The 23,804-nt window shown below is 41.7% G+C and overlaps 1 protein-coding gene across 2 annotated transcripts; it reads right to left on the bottom strand.

Annotated features, from left to right (window-relative positions):
• Window positions 1-343: 343 nt before the first annotated feature.
• Window positions 344-21,899, bottom strand: hnf4a (hepatocyte nuclear factor 4, alpha). Of its 2 annotated transcripts, none has more exons than XM_034173358.1 (10): window positions 21,739-21,899; window positions 20,663-20,837; window positions 19,579-19,673; window positions 9,463-9,569; window positions 8,033-8,188; window positions 3,798-3,885; window positions 3,507-3,659; window positions 3,114-3,350; window positions 2,854-2,976; window positions 344-1,145 (listed from the first exon to the last, which is right to left on the bottom strand). In XM_034173358.1, the coding sequence occupies exons 1-10, from the start codon at window positions 21,824-21,826 to the stop codon at window positions 1,003-1,005; spliced, it is 1,365 nt and encodes a 454-aa protein (XP_034029249.1). In that variant the 5' UTR covers window positions 21,827-21,899; the 3' UTR covers window positions 344-1,002. The 2 variants fall into 2 exon arrangements, with proteins under 2 accessions (XP_034029249.1, XP_034029250.1); XM_034173359.1 differs by lacking the exon at window positions 21,739-21,899 and adding an exon at window positions 21,074-21,096.
• Between the last annotated feature and the right edge of the window lie 1,905 nt (window positions 21,900-23,804).

Genomic DNA, 23,804 nt, shown 5'->3' with positions numbered 1-23,804 from the left:
TGATTTTATGACCGTTTATCAGTCTTTTTGTTGCAGTATTGCCCAAGCAGCACTGCCACATTGGACCTTTTCCCCCAGTCAGTGATTGCAAATTTTCCAACATATATGACTTCATGACTTACATCAATTTGTTAAGCAAATTCTCCTTTCCTCAAAAGGTGTCCCTCATAATGATAACTGGAAAATGCAGTGTAAAAATAGACACAAAGTTTTATTATTTCATTTTCACATTATAAGGCAATACATTGTCTGTTTTAGTAAGGCAGTACAGGTTACAAGGCACAATTCATTCCACCACGTAGACCATAACAAAGCATTAAACAAAAAAATATAACTTTTTTTAAAAACCAATAAAATATGTTATTGGGGAAATTCTTCAGTGAGTCTGCATGGCAGCTTACAGAGTATAAATTTGATAAATTTTACATGTCAAGTGGAAACAAAATACAGCATATTAAAGATATTGTATTGTTATGGCAAAAGATACTCTCATGGCTCCTCAGAAATTTGCATTTGTCTCATTTGACAAAATGACATTTGCATCCGAGCTATAGCTGTCACTGAGGTCACGCCTGCCTTAAAGTGATATCATTTTCATCACTGAAGAGCATAAAATAAAACACTGTGCAACACACATGCCAATGTAAGGCCTGCTGTAACATTCATAACATGCCAGTCATGTCTAACATAGAGCCGTACTGCACACACGAGAAGCCATGTTGCACAATAAAAAGGTTATTTACAAAAATGTTCTTTGATATTGTCAGTCTTTCAGAACAACAGTTTCAGTTGTTTTTTTTTTTAGTTTTGAAACAGTTTGTACTGAGGTTTTACATGCATGTATGAACATTCCCTGAAGTTTCTGCCAGGAACAACTTTCTCGATATGTTTCGCTACTTTGCTTTATTCAAGTCAACAGCTTCGGAGCTGTCTGTGCAGAAACTTGCATATGAAATCTGTGGTTTAAGGCAATCCGAAAGTGAAGCAGGTTTCAGGTGGCTGTTAGATGGACTCTTGCTTTGTAATGGTGGGTTGAGGGATGGAGGTTGGCTGCTTTGGCACGGTGGCTATGACCCCCGGAGCCATTTTATAATGTTCAGCGCTGGAGGCGGTAGGCGGAGATGGTATTGGGGTTTCAGGAGTGGCTGAAAAGTAGGACAGTGAGGTATGAGTAACTGGACAAATAACACACTCGGAAAGTAAACACAGTTATCACATTTACCATTAACATGACTTGAAACAATATCATTTCACATAAGAAACAAGAAGGGAAGTCAGTGGAAGGTACCTGCACCAAGGCCCCACAGTCCCCTTTAAATTAAACTAAACCCCAAACCAAATGCCAGTTCTTATTCCACTCCCGTGGACCAACAGATAATTAACAACAAGATAATTAACTGGATGTGGACAAAGTACCACTGATCCCAGATGGTGCTTGGATGTCTAGTACCAGGTCACTTTGGAGGATCTTTGGGTACCGCTGGAATGACTTTGTGTCAAACGAGCGATTATTTCGGGAGACACAGATAGGACGCATCACTTGCCTTCTGGAAAAAGCATCAGCTTCGACATTTTGGACATGTGAGATGTTTCTCTGTGCACAATCCAGGACACAGGTGCCTCAGTGTGGATGACCCCAGTAGCTGGAGAAGGCCAAGGGGACGTTCATGCATCACTTGATTGCGACCAACAAATGGTTATTTTTGAGAGATGGGTGTGGCCCAGTCGTCTGCCCCCCAGGAGTACGTGTGGTTCCACTGTGTCATGGATGTGACAAAACGCAACACCATCACATGCTCCCAGACTTGACTTGAGACTTGATTTACACAAAGTACACCTATAAATAGACAATCGTGATCAGTTGGTCCTGTTCACTTACCTTTAATCCTGTTTGGTGGAGTTTGTTGCTGATTTCTGAAGCTGGATCCTGATTGGTGAACAGTGTTGCCACAGTTACTTTGAAAAGTTATTTTTTAGTTACTTTATACAGTTACTTTGTCGGCAGCTGCTTAAAGTAACTAGTAATCTAACTTGGTTACTCTTAATATTGAGTAATCGGCAAAGTAACTAATATTTACTTTTCTGAGTACAGAATCTTAAGAGTAACCAAATTAGATTACTATTGTAGTTACCTTATTAGTTACATTCAGCAGTTGTTGACACGTTGTCCGCAGCTGCTAATGAAGTAATTGCATAAAGTAATTTTATAAGGTAACTAACCTGCATGTGTTGGGAAGGTGGAGCACTCGGAGGGAACCCACATGAACACGGGGACAATATGCAAACACTGAAAGGACCAGGTGGGAAGCGATCCCACAACCTTCTTGCTGTGAGGCAACCGTGCTAACCACTGAGGCACTGTGCTGTCCATGTGGTCCAAAATAAAAGAACATATTCCTCCATCTGCTCCTTTATCCCAATCTGCACCAAAATTTAACGGATTCTTTCTCAGCCAATAACAGGCACACCATGCCACCAAGTTTAAAAAGTTACAGAACATAACCTCCTTGGCAGAGGGTAACAAGTATTTTTGTGGAATTTCTCATGAAAAGAACAGACATGCTCTTGAACAAAAATAATCCAGATTATGAGGATTATATAACCAAGATTGTTAGCTGTTTCAGATAATTGACTAAATTGTACATAAAGCTGCGTAACAATGAGGAAACTTCACAATTTCTAGAATTTCTGTTAATGAAACCATTAATTTCAATTCGCTGTGCTGCTGTTAGTATTTTTTTTTTAGTCAGTTCTACCTCATGTGCAAATAATAATTTTGAATGCCAAAACAGCATAACACACTTGATAACACACAGTATGTTCTGTACTTAAGGTAATAATATTTCTACTTACAGATTTGACTGTTATGGATTGGCATCGGCATGTTGGTCGCCACTATTATGTTGCCACTGAGGTGCTCCTGAACCAGGTGAGGGTGCAGGGAGTGAGTTGCATGTGGAGCTTCATTAGCAGAACCTATCGGGCAAAACGCACACTGAGTTTCAGCTGCAAACCTCACTGCAAAATCAGTGCTGCCACCCGCTCTGGTTATTTTGCTGATTACATCGACTCCTACGTATCAGCATCAGGTGACTTGAGCCAAATCCACTCACCCCCAAGAAGCATTTCTTGTAGCAGGTTGTCAATTTTGGCCATGCCAAACAATTTGACAAACTGGATCTGCTCAATCATTTGCCAGGTGATGCTCTGTAGTGTTGGCAGCAGCAGGAGCAGCTCGCCAAAGCGGCCTCGAGAGTCGTACTGCCTGTCATTGATGTAGTCTTCCATGCTGACCTGGACCTGGTATCGCATACGCTTGATCTTTCCAGGGTCACTCAGACCTTTAGCATCTGTGGGCAAATAAAAGTCGAGATACTTGTAGAGTGTCTGAAGAGGAAGATGCTTGACTAAAATGGACTGCTTCAGATATGTGCACAAGAAAGGCCACATTTTGAACTTCCAGTTGAAATAATGAAAGTTTGAGTGGTCCAAATATCACTCAGTACCTGGGTCAAAGAAAACGATGGCTTTTAAACATGCATATTCATTGTCATCTATCTGTAGATCTTGGAAGGGAAGCACCAGCTCATCCAGGATCCGTATCGCTACCCTGCTCACCTCCAACTCTGTACAGTTTCTAGGAATGATGTGGTCATTACCTGCAGGGTGGGAAAATAAGAATAATTTTACAGATCTATTTCAAACACAATGTTCACACTGGCTTGTTTATTTTTTGTTTGGGGGATGTGATTGTGGCTGCAGAAGAAGTGTTACTGGATGTAATGGATGAATTTGACCTAATAAGAGGATGTCCTTGTATAGCATGGACCTCTTGGCAACACCAAGTAGGAGATGCTCTCCTGCATGAGCCCGTAGCAACGCCACCTGAAATGTAACAAAATAATATATTCATTGGATGTGCGATTACTTCCAGTTGTCTGTAGGTGTGTGTGTGTGTGTGTGTGTGCGTGAATTTATTAGACTCCAGCACCCTGTGACCCTTAATTGGAGTAAGTGGTTGAAGATGCGTGAGTGAGTGAGTGATGTGAAATAGTATCAAGCAACAAGCATGACAGTGCTGGTTAAATATGATGACGAAAGATGGTGGCTGAATGTGAGATGATGAAAGATGGTGGCTGAATGTGAGATGATGAAAGATGGTGGCTGAATGTGAGATGAAGAAAGATGATGACTGAATGTGAGATGAAAAGAGGATGGCTGAATGTGAGATGAAGAGGATGGCTGAATGTGAGATGAATTTATTAAATTTATATTGCACCAAATTGCGACAACGTTGCCTCAAGGTGCCTCACATAAAAACAGCTCAAAAACAATAGAAAATAATAAAAACAATGTAAAATAAAATTAAAACATCAAGAACACAATAAAAAGTAAAGGAAATGAATTTAAAAGGATGTTAGCCATAAGACTGGGAAAAAAGATGTGTCTTTAGTCCAGTGGTGTCAAAAGTACACACATTTGTTACTTAAGTAGAAGTATAGATACTGCAGTTTAAAAACACTCTGGTAAAAGTTGAAGTATCAACTTGACCTCTTTACTCAAGTAAAAGTGAAAAAGTATGTGCTCCAAAACCTACTTAAAGTATAAAAGTATAAAGTAACCTTTAAAAAAAAAAAAAAAAAGGTAGATGCCACTATATGAATTGAAAGCTTAATTTAAAAACTGATTCGTTCTACATGTGGCCCAAGACCCCAAAACCAAAATTATCCCCAACACCACCTGCACGAAAATGTTTCAATTCTAGAAGTTCTGAAATGCAATCTGGGATTATTCCAGACGATAAACTGCAGTGAGTGCAGCATCCATTTAGTGAGAAAAAAAAAAACTTTCCTTATTCAGATTCATTCCAGTAGTATTCTGCTCTTACAAGGATGCAGCAGTTTTCTAGTTTGGCAGAAAGTTCAGGAGGAAATAACTGAAGAAATTAACACATTGAAAATATGGTTTGACTGAAACAAATTGTCATTAAATAAGACAGGGATGAAGTGGAGGTGTAATAGTCACTAGGTGTTCACAGGAAACATTTATTTATTTATTTATGTATGTATTCATATATGTATGTTCATTGTTAGTTGCTTTTATATTTTCTGTTGTGTTTCTATTCAGGTTCTTTTTGCCTCTTTCTCTAAAATTGTATATAATAATCATTAGATTATTAATATATAAACAAAAATAAATGTAAGAAATATTACAATTTGAAAACAAATGCACCCGAACGTGATGACAGCTGCTTAATGCTAACTTTTAACATTGAAAATGCCATAGACATGCTAACGCGTTAGCGTCGCTCCCGTTTTTAAGTTATAAAATAAATCTATCAACTGTTTCAGAAGACCATAACAGGTCGGTTTAACATAGAAAAGATAAATAATACTCACAGAAGTATGCTCTTTAGGGTTTTAGCGGGGGAAAATTAAGCGAAAGAAAAAGAATAAACGAAGCAATAGGTCGAAGCATTGCTTCAATCTGCGAACCACTGCTTGGATTGGTTCACGGTTCAAAGCAAAGCCGCGCTGCAGAAAAGTTAATTACAGGCTCACATGACGTGAAATATATATATATATATATATACATATACATTAAACTAAAGGCAAGAGTAACGAGGCTGTTTGTTTTAAAAATGTAAGGAATAGAAAGTACAGATACTTGTGTGAAAAAGTAATGAGTAGAAGTCAGAAGTAGGCAGAAAAATAAGTAATGGAGTAAAGTATAGATACCTAAAAAGTGTACTTAAGTACAGTAACAAAGTATTTGTACTTCGTTACTTGACACCTCTGCTTTAGTCTTTTCTTAAAAATCTCCACAGAATCTGAAAGTCTCACTGAGGCCATTCCACAAAACGGGAGCACGGTATGAAAAGGCTCTCTGTCCTGCAGACCCTTTCCTCACCTTTGGGACACAGAGCAGTCCTGTATCCCGTGAACGCAAATCCCAGGCCGGTACATAAGGTTTAACTAAATCAGCCAGATAGGCTGGTGCCGGTCCATGAACAACTCTACAGGCCAATAGCTTAAAATCTGACCTCACAGAGACAGGCAGCCAGTGAAGAGACACCAAAATGGGGGTAATATGATCAAACCTTCTGCTTCGTGTCAAGAGTCTGGCAGCAGCATTTTAAACCACTTGAAGACCCTGAGTACTGGACTGCAGCAAACCAGAAAATAAAGCATTACAATAATCCAATCTAGAAGAGATGAATACATGTATCAAAGTCTCAGCATCAGCCATAGACAGGATGGGACAAATCCTCGCTATATTTCGCAAATGGAAGAAAGCAGTCCATCATGATGTCACTAATGTGGAGGTCAAAAGACGTAGGATCAAAAATTACCCCAAAATTCCTCACTTTGTCCGTATGATGTATAACACACAAACCCAAGCTAAGCGCTAGCTGGTGAAATTGATGCTGATGCCTCGCTGGACCAAGAACCATCATTTCAGTCTTATAGTTTAAAAGTAGAAAGTTACTAGACATCCAACTTCTCACTGATGCAAGACAGTCTTCTGGAGATTTTATTTGACTGAGATTGACAGCAGTTATCGGCATGTACAATTGAGTATCATCAGCATAGCAATGAAAGACAATCCCAAAATGCCACAGTATATGCCCAAGGGGTGCTACATACAGGGAAAAAAGCAGGGGGCCCAAGACAGATTCCTGTGGAACCCAGAACTTCATATCACTATTAGAAGTAGTGTTATTGTACAAAACACAGTGAGAAAGACTGGATAGGTATGACGTCAACCACGCAAGTGCACTCCCAGTAATCCCAAAATAATTCTCCAGCCTATCGAGTAAAATATGATGACCCGCAGTATCAAACGCAGCACTAAGATCTAACAGCACCAAAACCATTTTTATGAAGAAAGATGATGGCTGAATGTGAGATGACAAAAAATGATGGCTGAATGTGATAAGAAGAAAGATGGTGGCTAAAAGTGAGATGAAGAAAGATGATGGCTGAATGTGACATGACGAAAGATGATGGCTAGATTTGGAATAAGGAGGCCCTGAGGCATTGTCAAAAGCCAAATGATTATGTTTTGGTTTTAGATTTTTAGTTTTTATTTTTTAATTTTTGTAAATGTCATTTAAGCTGTTTCTGGTTTCAGCAAAATTGTGTGATATATTAATAAAATCGGTGATTCTGCAAAATGTCTGCCAGTAACTACTAAGTATTCAGTTTTGAAATCTTGAATTCGGATACGTAGATACATATAGGTGAGGACCAGTGAACCTCCTATTCTGGGTTGTATTGGCATCTTTTCACATACCATAATAATTTCCTGGTATCCTTTTAAGATATCAATTTAAATCACAGTCTTGGCACAGGGGGACATGTCTGGGCTTTTTCAGGCAGATATATGTCAAATAACCATTTTGTTTGCACGGGTTTACAAATAATTTTTGCAAATCGCATGGTCCTGATGGCTGCCAAGACCACTTTTGCTTGTTCGTTAATGAAAACCATTGTTACTTGCTGCCAAGCAGATGTATTTGAAACATGCTCTTCACATCCACACATTTGTCTTGTCTATTAAAAATCAGTGTTGCCTTCATGTTTAATTCACAAAGTGAGCAGGCTGCACTTAAAACAGTGAGAAAATGCTGTGTTGAAGACACTGGGACTAATACAGCATCAGCAAATCAGTTACTAAAGCTTGGTGATCACAGTGTTAATGATTCTGCACTGTTTTCAAAGGAAAAGCAACTCTTTGTGTTCTAACGCAGGATTAAAACACATTAACCACTATGGTTTGAGAAGATTTTTTTTTTTTTTTGGTGGGGGGAGCTTTCTAATCCTCTTTAGAAGATGAATCTCTTAGTGCATTTTGGTTTTCTTTGTAGAAGACATTTTCAGTGAGATGTTAAAAGCTGGTATACTCCCCCAACCTGCAGTTGGAGTTTTTTTTTTTGTTGTTTTTTTTTTAGATAGATGCTGCACGCTGGTTGATGAGTGACCAGAGTGTCTATACAACTATGTACACTCTGTCTGTGAATGACTCTTACCTGGTCGTCCAGGGGCAGGTCACAGAATGCTGGGATGTACTTGGCCCACTCCACCAAGACCAACAGCTGCTGCTTCATGGACTCGCAGACATCCGTGATGGTGGCAATCTTTTTGGCTCGTATGTCGCCGTTCAGTATAGTAGCAGGGGAGGTGATCTAAACAAAAACACACAAATAAGATAATTATCGAAGCTAACGTTTTCATTAGCGGATTAGCTTTCCAGATAACTAAAAACCATCAGCGGACCAATTACCTTCCAGTAAATTTAGTTCCGATAACTTTTAGACCGCTAACATTTTTTTTTGCAGCCATAGTGAATAAAGCTTAACAGATAAAAACATTTGTAAAGTCTGAAATCAAAGATTTTAGTGCCTACCTGTTACATGTTTTGTAGCAGACAGACAGCCATGAATGGTAGAGCGCTATCCTCTAGAGGCTGGTAAGGTTGGTAAGGTTAGTCCTTACTGGCGTAAAGTGCCTTGATTCGACTTTCTTGTGATCTGGTACTATATAATTATAAGTGAATAGTATATTGATGTGTATGTCTGTGTGTCGACATGTAGTAGTGAATTTGTATTTATGTAAATATGACTGATTAGAATTGTTGGACTTGTACTAGCAGGGGTGGGCGCTAATAAGCTTTGCGTCAGCCCACACTCTTTCGGACTCACTAGTTTTGTCTGTGTTTGTTTGTGGAATTGTTCATTTTTTTTTATTTGAATATTTTGTGTGCCAAATAAAAAACTTTGTCACTTTGTCACTTGTCACAGGCAGAGGAGAGCTAACTACCAGAGAGAAAAGTAAGAGGGAGGGAAGAACAAAAAAGATAATTTCTCTTCACACCATACAGACCTGCCAGTCATTTCACTGGGGTCTTGCACAGGCAGACAGCTTTGACTTATGCTTATAATTTTAAACAAACTAATTACGGACAAGTTATTGAAATTAACATCACATCTGTCGTTTTACAAAGTGAAAATATCAGCTATATGTTTTAGTTTTAAAGTAATGCACTAATTTGGAAGGTTTTAGCATTTAGACACACCCATAATGTAATGTACCCATAATGCAATGCAGCATGTGTGTCTAAACACTAAATTATCTTCTTTTTTTCTCTCTCGTTTCTCTCTGATCACCAGGTCTCTTTTGCTGAGAAAAGGTCGATCTGAGACAGAAGCGCAGACTTGTTGTTGTGTCAGTAGCTGCCGTGTACTGAAGTCAATACTGAAAGTTATTGGTTTAGCTTTTATCTGTAACGTCCGCTAAATTTTTTAGGGATTTATCGGTTAAGCTTTATAAACGTTAACTTTTCAGTTAGCAGATTAATGGTTATCGAAGCTAACTTTTTGGTTAGCTGTGCCCACCATTGCAAATAAAGCATATGATACAAGATGTGCAAAAGTCTGCAGCACCACCTATCAGTTCCTACCTGTCTGGACAGAACGTCTGCCTGGATGAGTGCATTGATGGAGGGTAAACTGCTGTCTTCATAGCTGGACCTTCTGGTGCTGATTCGGTCTCTTTCATTCTGTACGGCTGAAAACACACTTATAGTATCAGTACTGCATCAAAACTACGAGAGTTGTGCACTTCTGTCTTGTACACTTTTGTCAGTTACACATGCATGGATTATTGATCTCACGTGCATTTAGTTTTTGTTTTCACATGCATATAACTGTATTCACATTCTCAGACATACACATGTCTGACACAGAAGTGCATGCATTCTCCTTCTCACATGTACAGGTTTTGACTATATATTCTCACCTTCATGTACACATATTTCTCACTCAGACGTACATGCATTCCTCTTCTCACTTACACAATATTCTGCCCTCACGTAGTGGCATTCTTTACCAAATACATATATCTCCATCCTGATGTGCAAAAATTTATCTCAGACAGATATGCAAGTGTTTTACTCCTCACATAAAGACAGTTCTTCCTCTGACATGTACAGATCTCACATATTTCTTATATACATGCATTTCTAAGACACATTCCCACTTCTTACATGTATACAGTCATCCTCTCACATGCATACATATAGTGCCCTCCAACAGTATTGAGCTACTTGGTATTTCACACATTTGAATTTGTTTGTGCCATTTCAAATTACAAAAGGTAAATCAGGCTTCTCAAAATAAACATTTCTAAAATTATCTTCCTTAAATTCAAACTCAAAGCAAATCTCTACAATTTCATATAAATTAATTAAAAATATAAAAGCCAAGATGATGGGTTGCATAAGTAATGGGCCCTTTGGTATAATACCTGTAAATAATCAGTTTTATCACCAGTTTTCTTCAGGCAAGTCAGGGGATGGATACATGAACATTTCCAAGTCATTGACTATATCTTGAACTTTATTTACATTAATTATGAAGAAATATAAATATTCAGTGACTTGGAAATGTTCATGTATCCATCCCCTGACTTGTCTGAAGAAAACTAGCAATAAAAGTGATTATTTACAGGTATTATACCAAAGTGGCCCAAAATGTGTAACCCATCTTCTTGGCTTTCATAGGAAGATAATTTTAGAATTTTTTTTATATTGAGAAGCCTCACTTTTTGTATTTGAAATAGCATAAACAAATTAAAATATGTGAAATATCAAGCGGCCCAATACTTTTGGGGGGCACTGTACATACCTACATTTTCTCGTGCATTTATACAAAAGTATCACTTAGACATACGCAGACTTTAGTTCTTGTGTAGCGGCTGCACTCTGCGTTGTGTTGTTATGACTCCGCCCATTCGCTCCCCTCGGGACGCAAACTCATGAGCTTCGGCATGGGAGTCAGACTCTCTAACCAGAAGGCTAAAACCCGGGGCTCTGGCCTTGTGACCAGAGAATCCTTTTGAGCTGTTGGGAGTGAGATTTACTAACTATATCTGCACAGCGACACCTGCTGGCCTCTGTTACACTTGCATACATACAGTTCATCATCTGACACACATGTACACTGCAACCAGAAAATATTCCCAGTGCTTCACTTTGTCTGCATTTTGTTTTGTGACAGCCTTATTCCAAAATGGAGTAAATTAATTTTTCTCCTCAAAACTGTATTCACAACACCCCATAATTACATTTTTTTTCAAATTTATTAAAAATAAAAAAAACAAAGAAATCACATGTACATAAGTATTCACACCCTTTGCACAATATTTAGTTGATGCACATTTGGCAGCAATTACAGCCACAAGTGTTCTTAAATATGATGTCATAAGCTTGGTGCATCTATCTTTGGGCAGTTTGGTCCATTCCTCTTTGTAGCACCTCTCAAGCTCCATCAAGTTGGATGGGGAGTGTCAGTACACAGACATTTTCATATCTCTCCAGAGATGTTCAATCAGGTCTAGGCTCTGGCTGGGTCACTCAAGGACATTCACAGAGTTGTCCTGAAGCCACTCCTTTGATATCTTGGCTGTGTGCTTAGGGTCATTGTTCTGCTGAAAGATGAACTGTCGCCCCAGTCTGAAGTCAAGAGCACTCTGGAGCAGGTTTTCATCCCCACAGCATGATGCTGCCGCCACCATGTTTCACTGTAGGGATGGTGACTGGGTTCCTCCGAACATGATGCCTGACATTCATGCCAAAGAGTTCAATCTTTGACCAGAGAATTTTGTTTCTCCTGGTCTGAGAGTCCTACTGAGTACCAACTCAGAAACTCCAAGTGGGCTGCCATGTGGCTTTTACTAAGGAGTGGCTTCCATCTGGCTACTTTACCACACAGGCCTGATTGGTGGATTGCTGCAGAGATGGTTGTCCTTCTGGAAAATTCTCCTCTCTCCACAAAGGAATACTGGAGCTCTGACAGAGTGACCATCGGGTTCTTGGTCACCTCCCTGACTAAGGCCCTTCTCCCTGATCACTCAGTTTAGACGGGCGTCCAGTTCTAGGAAGAGTCCTGGTGGATCTGAACTTCTTCCATTTACAGATGATGGAGGCCACTGTGCTCATTGGGACCTTCAATGCAGCAGAAATATTTCTGTACCCTTCCCTTGTGCCTCAAGACAATCCTGTCTTGGAGGTCTACAGACAATTCCTTTGACTTCATGCTTGGTTTGTGCTCTCACTGTCAACTGTGGGACCTTATATGTAGACAGGTGTGTGTCTTTCCAAATCATGTCCAATCAACTGAATTCACCTCAGGTGGACTCCAATAGGGCACCACAGTCTCGTTTGAATCCTGCGTGATATTGCGGGATTTGATCATCACAGGATTTCTCCCCCGCTAGCTGCCACCTTATCGTGGTGGGGGAGTTTGCGTACCCAGATGATCCTAGGAGCTATGTTGTCGGGAGCTTTGCGCTCCCTGTATGGTCTCCCAAAGCAAACAGGTCCTAGGTGACGGATCAGACTAAGGGCAACTCAGAACCTCCATGACCAGTGAAAGATCAAGGACCGAGACTTCGTCCAGTATAGCGGAGTCGGGGTTCCACCCTGGAGCCAGGCCTGGGGTTGGGGCTCTGGTACTCAACTCCTGGAGAGGGGCTGGACGCTTCATTTTTCTGGCGTTGCCCACAGGGAGAGGCGGAGAGCTGGGGTTGCATTGCTTATTGCTCCCAAGCTCAGTTGCCATGTGTTGGAGTTCACTCCGGTGAATGAGAGGGTCGCATCCCTACGCCTTCGGGTCGGGGACAGGTCTCTCACCGTTGTCTCGGCCTACAGGCCGAGCGGCAGTGCAGAGTACCCGACCTTCCTGGAGTCCATGGGAGGGGTACCAGATAGCGCTCCGACTGGGGACTCCATTGTTCTCCTGGGGGATTTCAGCGCCCACGTGGGCTGCGACAGTGAGACCTGGAGGGGGGTGATCGGGAAGCATGGCCTCCCCGATCTGAACCCGAGTGGTGTTCAGTTGTTGGACTTCTGTGCTAGTCACAGTTTGTCCATCACGAACACGATGTTCGAGCACAAGGGTGTCCACAAGGAAGCCCTACCATTATTTAATGCTTCGATCTTAAATATACTCAACAAAAATATAAACGCAACACTTTTGGTTTTGCTCCCATTTTGTACGAGATGAACTCACAGATCTAAAACTTTTTCCACATACACAATATCACCATTTCCCTCAAATATTGTTCACAAATCAGTCGAAATCTGTGATAGTGAGCAGTTCTCCTTTGCTGAGATAATCCATCCCACCTCACAGGTGTGCCATACCAAGATGCTGATTAGACACCATGATTAGTGCACAGGTGTGCCTTAGACTGCCCACAATAAAAGGCCACTCTGAAAGGTGCAGTTTTCTTCTATTGGGGGGGGATACCAGTCAGTATCTGGTGTGACCACCATTTGCCCCATGCAGTGCAACACATTTCCTTCGCATCATCCGTGAAGAGAACACCTCTCCAACGTGCCAAACGCCAGCGAATGTGAGCATTTGCCCACTCAAGTCGGTTACGACGACCAACTGGAGTCAGGTCGAGACCCCGATGAGGACAACGAGCATGCAGATGAGCTTCCCTGAGACGGTTTCTGACAGTTTGTGCAGAAATTCTTTGGTTATGCAAACCGATTGTTTCAGCAGCTGTCCCGAGTGGCTGGTCTCAGATGATCTTGGAGGTGAACATGCTGGATGTGGAGGTCCTGGGCTGGTGTGGTTACACGTGGTCTGCGGTTGTGAGGCTGGTTGGATGTACTGCCAAATTCTCTGAAACGCCTTTGGAGACGGCTTATGGTAGAGACATGAACATTCAATACACGAGCAACAGCTCTGGTTGACATTCCTGCTGTCAGCATGCCAACTGCACGCTCCCTCAAATCTTGCGACATCTGTGGCATTGTGCTGTGTGATAAAACTGCACCTTTCAGAGTGGCCTTTTATTGTGGACAGTCTAAGGCACACCTGTGCACTAATCATGGTGTCTAATCAGCATCTTGATATGGCACACCTGTGAGGTGGGATGGATTATCTCAGCAAAGGAGAAGTGTTCACTATCACAGATTTAGACTGGTTTGTGAACAATATTTGAGGGAAATGGTGATATTGTGTATGTGGAAAAAGTTTTAGATCTTTGAGTTCATCTCATACAAAATGGGAGCAAAACCAAAAGTGTTGCGTTTATATTTTTGTTGAGTGTATGATCAATCTATCTTTGTTAGTTGGCTATGTACCACAGGCTTTTAAGGTGGCAGTAATTAAGCCATTACTTAAAAAGCCATCACTTGACCCAGCTATCTTAGCTAATTATAGGCCAATCTCCAACCTTCCTTTTCTCTCAAAAATTATTGAAAGGGTAGTTGTAAAACAGCTAACTGATCATCTGCAGAGGAATGGTCTATTTGAAGAGTTTCAGTCAGGTTTTAGAATTCATCATAGTACAGAAAGTACTACATTAGTGAAGGTTACAAATGATCTTCTTATGGCCTCGGACAGTGGACTCATCTCTGTGCTTGTTCTGTTAGACCTCAGTGCTGCTTTTGATACTGTTGACCATAAAATTTTATTACAGAGATTAGAGCATGACATAGGTATTAAAGGCACTGCGCTGCGGTGGTTTGAATCATATTTGTCTAATAGATTACAATTTGTTCATGTACATGGGGAATCTTCTTCACAGACTAGGGTTAATTATGGAGTTCCACAAGGTTCTGTGCTAGGACCAATTTTATTCACTTTATACATGCTTCCCTTAGGTAGTATTATTAGACGGTATTGCTTAAATTTTCATTGTTACGCAGATGATACCCAGCTTTATCTATCCATGAAGCCAGAGGACACACACCAATTAGCTAAACTGCAGGATTGTCTTACAGACATAAAGACATGGATGACGTCTAATTTCCTGCTTTTAAACTCAGATAAAACTGAAGTTATTGTACTTGGCCCCACAAATCTTAGAAACATGGTGTCTAACCAGATCCTTACTCTGGATGGCATTGCCCTGGCCTCTAGTAATACTGTGAGAAATCTTGGAGTCATTTTTGATCAGGATATGTCATTCAAAGCGCATATTAAACAAATATGTAGGACTGCTTTTTTGCATTTACGCAATATCTCTAAAATTAGAAAGGTCTTGTCTCAGAGTGATGCTGAAAAACTAATTCATGCATTTATTTCCTCTAGGCTGGACTATTGTAATTCATTACTATCAGGTTGTCCTAAAAGTTCCCTAAAAAGCCTTCAGTTAATTCAAAATGCTGCAGCTAGAGTACTGACAGGGACTAGAAGGAGAGAGCATATCTCACCCATATTGGCCTCTCTTCATTGGCTTCCTGTTAATTCTAGAATAGAATTTAAAATTCTTCTTCTTACTTATAAGGTTTTGAATAATCAGGTCCCATCTTATCTTAGGGACCTCGTAGTACCATATCACCCCAATAGAGCGCTTCGCTCTCAGACTGCAGGCTTACTTGTAGTTCCTAGGGTTTGTAAGAGTAGAATGGGAGACAGAGCCTTCAGCTTTCAGGCTCCTCTCCTGTGGAACCAGCTCCCAATTCAGATCAGGGAGACAGACACCCTCTCTACTTTTAAGATTAGGCTTAAAACTTTCCTTTTTGCTAAAGCTTATAGTTAGGGCTGGATCGGGTGACCCTGAACCATCCCTTAGTTATGCTGCTATAGACGTAGACTGCTGGGGGGTTCCCATGATGCACTGTTTCTTTCTCTTTTTGCTCTGTATGCACCACTCTGCATTTAATCATTAGTGATCGATCTCTGCTCCCCTCCACAGCATGTCTTTTTCCTGGTTCTCTCCCTCAGCCCCAACCAGTCCCAGCAGAAGACTGCCCCTCCCTGAGCCTGGTTCTGCTGGAGGTTTCTTCCTGTTAAAAGGGAGTTTTTCCTTCCCACTGTAGCCAAGTGCTTGCTCACAGGGGGTCGTTTTGACCGTTGGGGTTTTACATAATTATTGTATGGCCTTGCCTTACAATATAAAGCGCCTTGGGGCAACTGTTTGTTGTGATTTGGCGCTATATAAAAATAAATTGATTGATTGATTGATGGATAAGTGCACGTGGCACCAGGACACCCTAAGCCGGAGGTCAATGATCGACTATGTAGTCGTATCATCTGACCTTTGGCCACGTGTCTCGGACACTCGAGTAAAGAGAGGGGCAGATCTGTCGACCGATCACCACCTGGTGGTGAGTTGGATCCGCTGGGAGGGGAGGAAACCGGTCAGACCTGGCAGGCCCATATGTATTGTGAGGGTCTGCTGGGAACGACTGGCGGAACCCTCTGTCAGGGAGGTCTTCAACTCCCACCTCCGGGAGAGCTTCTCCCAGATCCCGGGGGAGGTTGGAGACATGGAGTCCGAGTGGACCATGTTCTCCACCTCCATTGTTGATGCGGCCACTCATAGCTGTGGTCGCAAGGTCTCTGGTGCCTGTCGCGGCAGCAATACCCGAACCCGGTGGTGGACACTGGAAGTAAGGGATGCCGTCAAGCTGAAGAAGAAGTCCTACTTATCTTTGTTGGTAGGTGGGACCCCAAAGGCAGCTGACAGGTACCGGCAGGCCAAGCATGCCGCAGCCCGTGCGGTCGCAGAGGCAAAAACTCGGGTCTGGGAGGAGTTCAGGGAGGCTATGGAGGAGGACTATCGGTTGGCCTCAAAGAGATTCTGGCAAACCGTCCGACACCTCAGGAGGCGGAAGCAGCTCTCCACCAGCACTGTTTACGGTGCGGGTGGGGAGCTGTTGACCCTGACTGGGGATGTTGTTGGGCTGTGGAAGGAGTACTTCGAGGACCTCCTCAATCCCATCGTCACGTCTTCCGAAGAGGAAGCAGAGACTGGGGACCCAGAGGCGGACTCATCCATTACCCAGGCAGAAGTCACCGAGGTGGTTAGAAAGCTGCTCGGTGGCGAGGCTCCTGGGGTGGATGAAATCCGTCCTGAGTACCTTAAGTCTCTGGATGTTGTGGGACTGTCTTGGCTGACACGCCTCTGCAACATCGCGTGGCGATCGGGGACAGTGCCTCTGGATTGGCAGACCGGGGTGGTGGTCCCTCTGTTTAAGAAGGGGGACCAGAGGGTGTGTTCCAACTATAGGGGGATCACACTCCTCAGCCTCCCCGGTATGGTCTATTCCAGAGTACTGGAGAGGAGAATTCGACCGATGGTCGAACCTCGGATTCAGGAGGAGCAGTGTGGTTTTCGTCCTGGTCGCAGCACACTGGACCAGCTCTACACGCTCCATCGGGTGCTCGAGGGTTCATGGGAGTTCGCCCAACCAGTCCACATGTGTTTTGTGGATCTGGAGAAGGCATTCGACCGTGTCCCTTGGGGCACCCTGTGGAGAGTGCTCCGGGAGTACGGGGTCCGGGGTCCTTTGCTATTGGCTATCCGGTCCCTGTACGACCACAGCAGGAGCTTGGTTCGCATTGCCGGTAGTAAGTCAAACCTGTTTCCAGTGCTCGTTGGCCTCCGCCAGGGCTGCCCTTTGTCACCGGTTCTGTTCATTATTTTTATGGACAGAATTTCTAGGCGCAGCCAGGGTGTAGAGGGGGTCTGGTTTGGGAACCACAGAATCTCGTCTCTGCTGTTTGTGGACAATGTGGTTCTGTTGGCTTCGTCAAATCAGGACCTTCAGCGTGCACTGGGGCGGTTTGCAGCCGAGTGTGAGGCGTCCGGGATGAAAATCAGCACCTCCAAATCCGAGGCCATGGTTCTCGACCGGAAAAAGGTGCTTTGCCCTCTTCAGGTTGGTGGAGTGTCCTTGCCTCAAGTGGAGGAGTTTAAGTAACTCGGGGTCTTGTTCACGACTGAGGGACGGATGGAGCGTTAGATCGATAGACGGATTGGTGCAGCATCTGCAGTGATGCGGTCGCTGTATCGGACCGTCGTGGTGAAGAGAGAGCTGAATAGGGGGGCAAAGCTCTCGATTTACCGATCGATCTGCGTTCCGATCCTCACCTATGGTCATGAGATTTGGCTCATGACCGAAAGAACGAGATCGCGGGTACAAGCGGCCGAGATGAGTTTCCTCCGCAGGGTGGCTGGGTGCTCCCTTAGAGATAGGGTGAGGAGCTCGGTCACTCGGGAGGAGCTCGGAGTCGAGCCGCTGCTCCTCCATGTCGAAAGGAGTCAGTTGAGGTGGCTCGGACATCTTTTCCGGATGCCCCCTGGGCGCCTCGCTGGAGAGGTGTTTCGGGCACGTCCCATTGGGAGGAGGCTCCGGGGGAAGACCCAGGACACGCTGGAAGGATTACATCTCTTGGCTGGCTTGGGAACGCCTTGGGGTTCCCCCGGAGGAGCTGGGGGAGGTGTGTGTGGATCGGGAGGTCTGGGCGGCTTTGCTTGAGCTGCTGCCCCCGCAACCCGACTCCGGATAAAGCGGAAGAAAATGGATGGATGGATAGATGGATGGATTGACCACTTATGGGACCTCCGCTCCCATTGTGTAATATATACACAGCATAACTTCACATGGAAGAATGATGTACTGTTTTGTTTTCGGCTACAATCACCGAAGCAGTCACGAAAAGTATTTTTATCGGTTCCCAGTGGAGAAGGGAAGCCTAGGCAGATGGGAGAGGTTGTGCCGGTAAGTGTTAGCCTACACAGCTAACCAGAGTAGCTGCGTTCTCTTGTCTGCAAAACCGCCTTGACATGTTTGGACTCCGGGTCATAAAACACACACTCATCTTCTCACATGCATATGCATTTTTCAATTCAGTTCAATTTAATTAGCTTATAATGCGCCAAATCACAGCAAAGTTGTGTCAAGGCGCCTTACATGAAACAATTCAACATAAAATTTAAATAAATAATTAAAAATGAATAAAAAAATTCAAATACATAATTAAATACAGAAGTAAAAGAATAAAACAGACAAACTACTCATAAGAAAGAGAATAAAAAATAGGTTTTCAGTCTTGGACTCTGACTGCCTCACGGTCGCAGGAACTTTTATCTCACATATGTTAATATGTATGTATTTATGCATTGGTATATATATATATATATATATATATATATATATATATATATATATATATATATATATATATATATATATATATATATATATATATATATGAATGTGAGAGTGAATGCATTTTCACATGACAATGTTAATGTTAAGAATGGGCTACAGCTTGTTTGGCCCCTAATGTAAAACACTGACTTTATGCCACTTAGAGGTCAGTAGGGGAACAAATGTTGCATTTGCAGTCAAAGCATTTTTAAAATTTGGAAAAGAAAAAAAAAAGCTAAATTTTTCTTTTTTGTGTGTGCATGTGTATGTGTAATGTCTTTGAACTCTGAGTCACTGTAAGAAAAATAAGCCTTCCAAGGTTGTCATGTTTATCAGTATATGGCTATTATTGCTCAGAAATGTTTGCTCAGCATAAGCTGGCCAGAGACTTCAGTGCTCCACAGAGTGAACATTAACAAAGTATTACTCTGCTATTGCAACACACTCACATCAGTCGTGTCCATGCAGCAGGGCAGCTGTGGCAGTGATTCGCTGATTAAGTGGGAAGTTCGTTTTTTTTCGCCCCAAACAAGAGGTTTCTTGAACCACTGCTGCTCTTTTGACAAAAAAACAAACAAAAAAATCCACAGGTTTATGAAGACAAACAGCTCCTACCTTCTTTTTTCATACCAGCTCTAAAGCATTTCTTCAGTCGACAGTATCTGCACTGATTCCGCTTGTCTTTGTCCACAATACATTGTCTGTTGAATCTGGAATGTGAGTAGAAGAATCTCGTTTGTGCTCTGATTGACTCAATAAACAAACATCTTTAAATAAATAAATTAGCCCATTTTTTCTTTGCACTGAGTCATAATTTTAAAAGCCAATTGACATAAGTATATAGTTGGTAAAGTCATTATCTCCCTCTTACAATGTCTCCACAGCGCCATGTAAATGCAATTTTAGTTCATCAATATTTGGATAGTAATTTAAGTTCATGGCTATTTATGTTTACTCTGTTTAAATAAGGACTATTTACAGTATTTGCAGCAAATAATAGAGTAATATTTAATTCATTGCAGATAATTTATATTGTTTTAGAGTTCATCTGTATGTTTTGTAGCGCCCCTTGTGGCTGGTTTCATTCAGAAGGAAACTAGGGCTTTTCTCAACAGAACCTCATCAGCAGTTATTAAGGTTCTGCAGAACAGCAGAATACAACCCACATACACATCAGTACCACCTGTGCTATCCAGCAGTATCACCAAAGAAAAGAAAATGAATGACAGTGTAAAATCAAAGAAATAATGTGATTTAACTGTCAAATTACACAAAATTTAGATGAACCAAAACTGAAAATCCAACATAACAGCCACAAATGTTGCAAATCATATCTTTAAGCCCTTCCTCAAGATTGAGATACGAACAACATGTATTTTATTCATTGAATTTTGTTATTTTAGGATCATTTGAGTATTTATTTATTAGGTGTACATGCATCCTGTGGTGAGATTGCACTTTTAATTTCGTTGTGCTTGTATGCACAATGACAAATAAAGACATTCTATTCTATTATAAATAATATCAGTGTAATACTTTTTTGCATTATCATAATGTTTGGAAAATATGCCTGAGGATTTGACTGTGAAGACAGCGGATTGCTGCACATCATCTGCTTTTATAGTTCCATTTGCAAGATATAGGACAAAGGGACACCGAGGCTGATATGGACCTGGTTCCGGGGCTCACTGACTCTCACCTGCATGAGTACATGTGGTTTTTGCGGACGCTGCGCCTGAAGAAGCCCTTGCAGCCGTCACAGCTGGAAGCGCCGTAGTGCTTTCCAGTGGCTCTGTCTCCACATATGGCACACAGGCTGCCCGCCCCGAGGTGGCTGCTGGCATTCATGTTTGTACCGTCAGCCGGCGAAGAGTCTGGCATCAGGGAATGAGAGAGAGAGAGAGAGAGAGAGAAAACGCTGGAATGAGTTGAGACGTCTGACAATAAGACCAAATCCATCAAGAAATATGTCTGATTTGTTGATCAGAATCTCATCGGTTGCTGTTTAATTAAAAAAATGACTGTTTTAAAAAGGTGAGAACAGCTGGAATAAATAGAGTATTCACATCAAACAGAGTGAACAGACTGTAATTGATGCTAGTTTGATTACCTTTGAAAAGTCAATCACTGGAGATGGGTTTTCTTTTTAGCCACTCAGACTCAATCAATCACAGCATGTTGTGATGTGATATGTTGCTATACAATAGGGAGCAAAAAATACCAGATATAGAAGGTGTCATTTTAATATAATAGTTAGGAAAGTCTACTTAACGCCTCTATACAAAATGTAAATCAGCAGTTGGTGCTGATTTCTCCATCCTGACGTGACCTCTTTCATCTTAGAATCACTGCCAGAAGTCATGGGAGACTTCATACGATAATATGTTTGTGTCATTGGAAGTCCTTAAAAGCATTTATCATTCCGTCACCACAGAAGGTTTCTTTCACATTAGACTCCGTGGGAACATGCGATTTGTAACCAGAGAGGGATGATCACGATACTTAAACAACTGCTTCATCAGAGGACGAGTATCAATCTGCTGTAATCGATCCGGCTGAAACACAACATCAGCACAAGCTGTAACAGGTTAAAGTTGCCCTGTGTCCAACTGAGTGCACCAGGATAGGAGGCTTGCACGTTAAAAATCTCTTAAGGGGGTGATAAAAGAGTCGTTTCCCACAAGGTTATCCCTCTGTCAGCAGGCGCACATGGACAAGTGACCCCTTAGTAAAGATTTCAAAGTTCAACACCAGGTTCACATAAACAGGACTCACCCGTGCCCATGGCGAGCACTTGCATGTTATCAATCTCCAGCGTGGTGTAGGCCGGGTCCAGAACCTCGGTGTAGTCTGGCATCTCCATGTTTGCAAGTGGACAAATTCTCAACTACCTGACAGTGGGACAGAGAGACTCATCCAAGAAACTAATGTCCCCCCCCCCCGTCCCCACCACCACCACCACCACCTCCGCACCAACACCTCAGCTCACCCCCCTCCTCCTTTTTGAGCCTAGCCCCGCCCAGTGGGAAAAAAAGTAACTCCCTGACCCAGTGCTCTGTGATGGAGACCTTTTTGGTGTCAGAGGAGCTCACAGAGGCTGTCAGCCACTGACAGGAGAGGCCACCTCCTTCTTGTGGCGCTTACCAGAGGAGAGGTGGAGTGTCTCTGTGGTTGATAGTTAACTAGCCTCCTCAGTGATGAATCACATTTTTTTCAACAGATAACCCAGCCTTGATATCTGTCATACCTTCATTATCCCCGTTTTCTTGATAAACAGGAGTGGATGTGCACGTTCAATTTGCTGCCAAATCAGTTTGTTCCGCCGCTTTACACACTGATGCATTGGATGAACTCAATTCAATTATGTGCATAATTTCCATCTTAAAAATATATATCGCCCCAAATAAAGCACATCCATGCAAGATAATTTAATTTAGTTGGCACTACATGTATTTATTATATGGAAATCTTGCCCATAATTGAATTGTGTTTATCCAATGAGTCATTTGTTTGTGTGATACACTCAAAAAACTGACTCATTGGATTGCATTCCATCTAATAAATATATGTAGTCCCAACTCAATTAAATTACATTATCTTGCATGGATGTGCTTTATTTGAGTTGGGGCTACATATATTTATTAGATGAAATCCTGTACATAATTGAGTTCATACAATGAGTAATTTGTTTCTGTGATACACTCAAAAAACTGACTCATTGGATTGGATTTCATCTAATAAATATATGTAGTCCCAACTCAAATAAAACACATCCATGCAAGATAATGGAATTTAATTGAGTTGGGACTACATATATTTATTAGATGGAAATCCTGTACATAATTGAATTGAGTTTATCCAATGAGTCATTTGTTTGTGTGATACACTCAAAAAACTGACTCATTGGATTGCATTCCATCTAATAAATATATGTAGTCCCAACTCAATTAAATTACATTATCTTGCATGGATGTGCTTTATTTGAGTTGGGGCTACATATATTTATTAGATGAAATCCTGTACATAATTGAGTTCATACAATGAGTAATTTGTTTCTGTGATACACTCAAAAAACTGACTCATTGGATTGGATTTCATCTAATAAATATATGTAGTCCCAACTCAAATAAAACACATCCATGCAAGATAATGGAATTTAATTGAGTTGGGACTACATATATTTATTAGATGGAAATCCTGTACATAATTGAATTGAGTTCATCCAATGACTCATTTGTTTCTGTGATACACTCAAAAACTGACTCATTGGATTGGTATTCCATCTAATAAATATATGTAGTCCCAACTCAATTAAATTCCATTATCTTGCATGGATGTGTTTTGAGTTGGGGCTACATATATTTATTAGATGGAAATCCTGTACATAACTGAACTGAGTTCATACAATGAGTAATTTGTTTCTGTGATACACTCAAAAAACTGACTCATTGGATTGGATTCCATCTAATAAATATATGTAGTCCCAACTCAATTAAATTACATTATCTTGCATGGATGTGCTTTATTTGAGTTGGGGCTACATGTATTTATTAGATGGAAATCCTGCACATAATTGAATTGAGTTCATCCAAAGAGTCATTTTTTGAGTGCCCCAGTTCTGTCTCCAGCGGCTTTAGGACTGATGGCGATCCTAAATGCAAACAAATTTTCATCAGAACATCATCAGTAAGAGCAGGAGAAGGTGTCGTTTACCTTCATGTACCGTATACAAGGAGCCCCCAGTGGTTAGATAATCTCAATCCATCATGTTCAAGCCATGTGCAGTCCAGCCCTCGTTAATCTCAGCTAAACCCGTTTTAATTAATGTGGCGAGCAAACTG

Source organism: Thalassophryne amazonica, chromosome 6, assembly GCF_902500255.1.
Source record: "Thalassophryne amazonica chromosome 6, fThaAma1.1, whole genome shotgun sequence".
Taxonomy (NCBI): domain Eukaryota; kingdom Metazoa; phylum Chordata; class Actinopteri; order Batrachoidiformes; family Batrachoididae; genus Thalassophryne; species Thalassophryne amazonica.
This window is presented reverse-complemented; position numbering and strand designations above follow the sequence as displayed.

Bases quoted from the DNA above. Each gene is read 5' to 3' on its own strand.
- hnf4a (XM_034173358.1), bottom strand. From the start codon at position 21,826: ATGGAGATGCCAGACTACACCGAGGTTCTGGACCCGGCCTACACCACG. The intron at 8,189-9,462 runs GTAGGAACTGAT...GTTTTTGTTTAG, and splicing joins CAGACGTTCTGTCCAGACAG to ATCACCTCCCCTGCTACTAT. The intron at 1,146-2,853 runs GTAAGTAGAAAT...CCTACTTTTCAG, and splicing joins AATCCATAACAGTCAAATCT to CCACTCCTGAAACCCCAATA.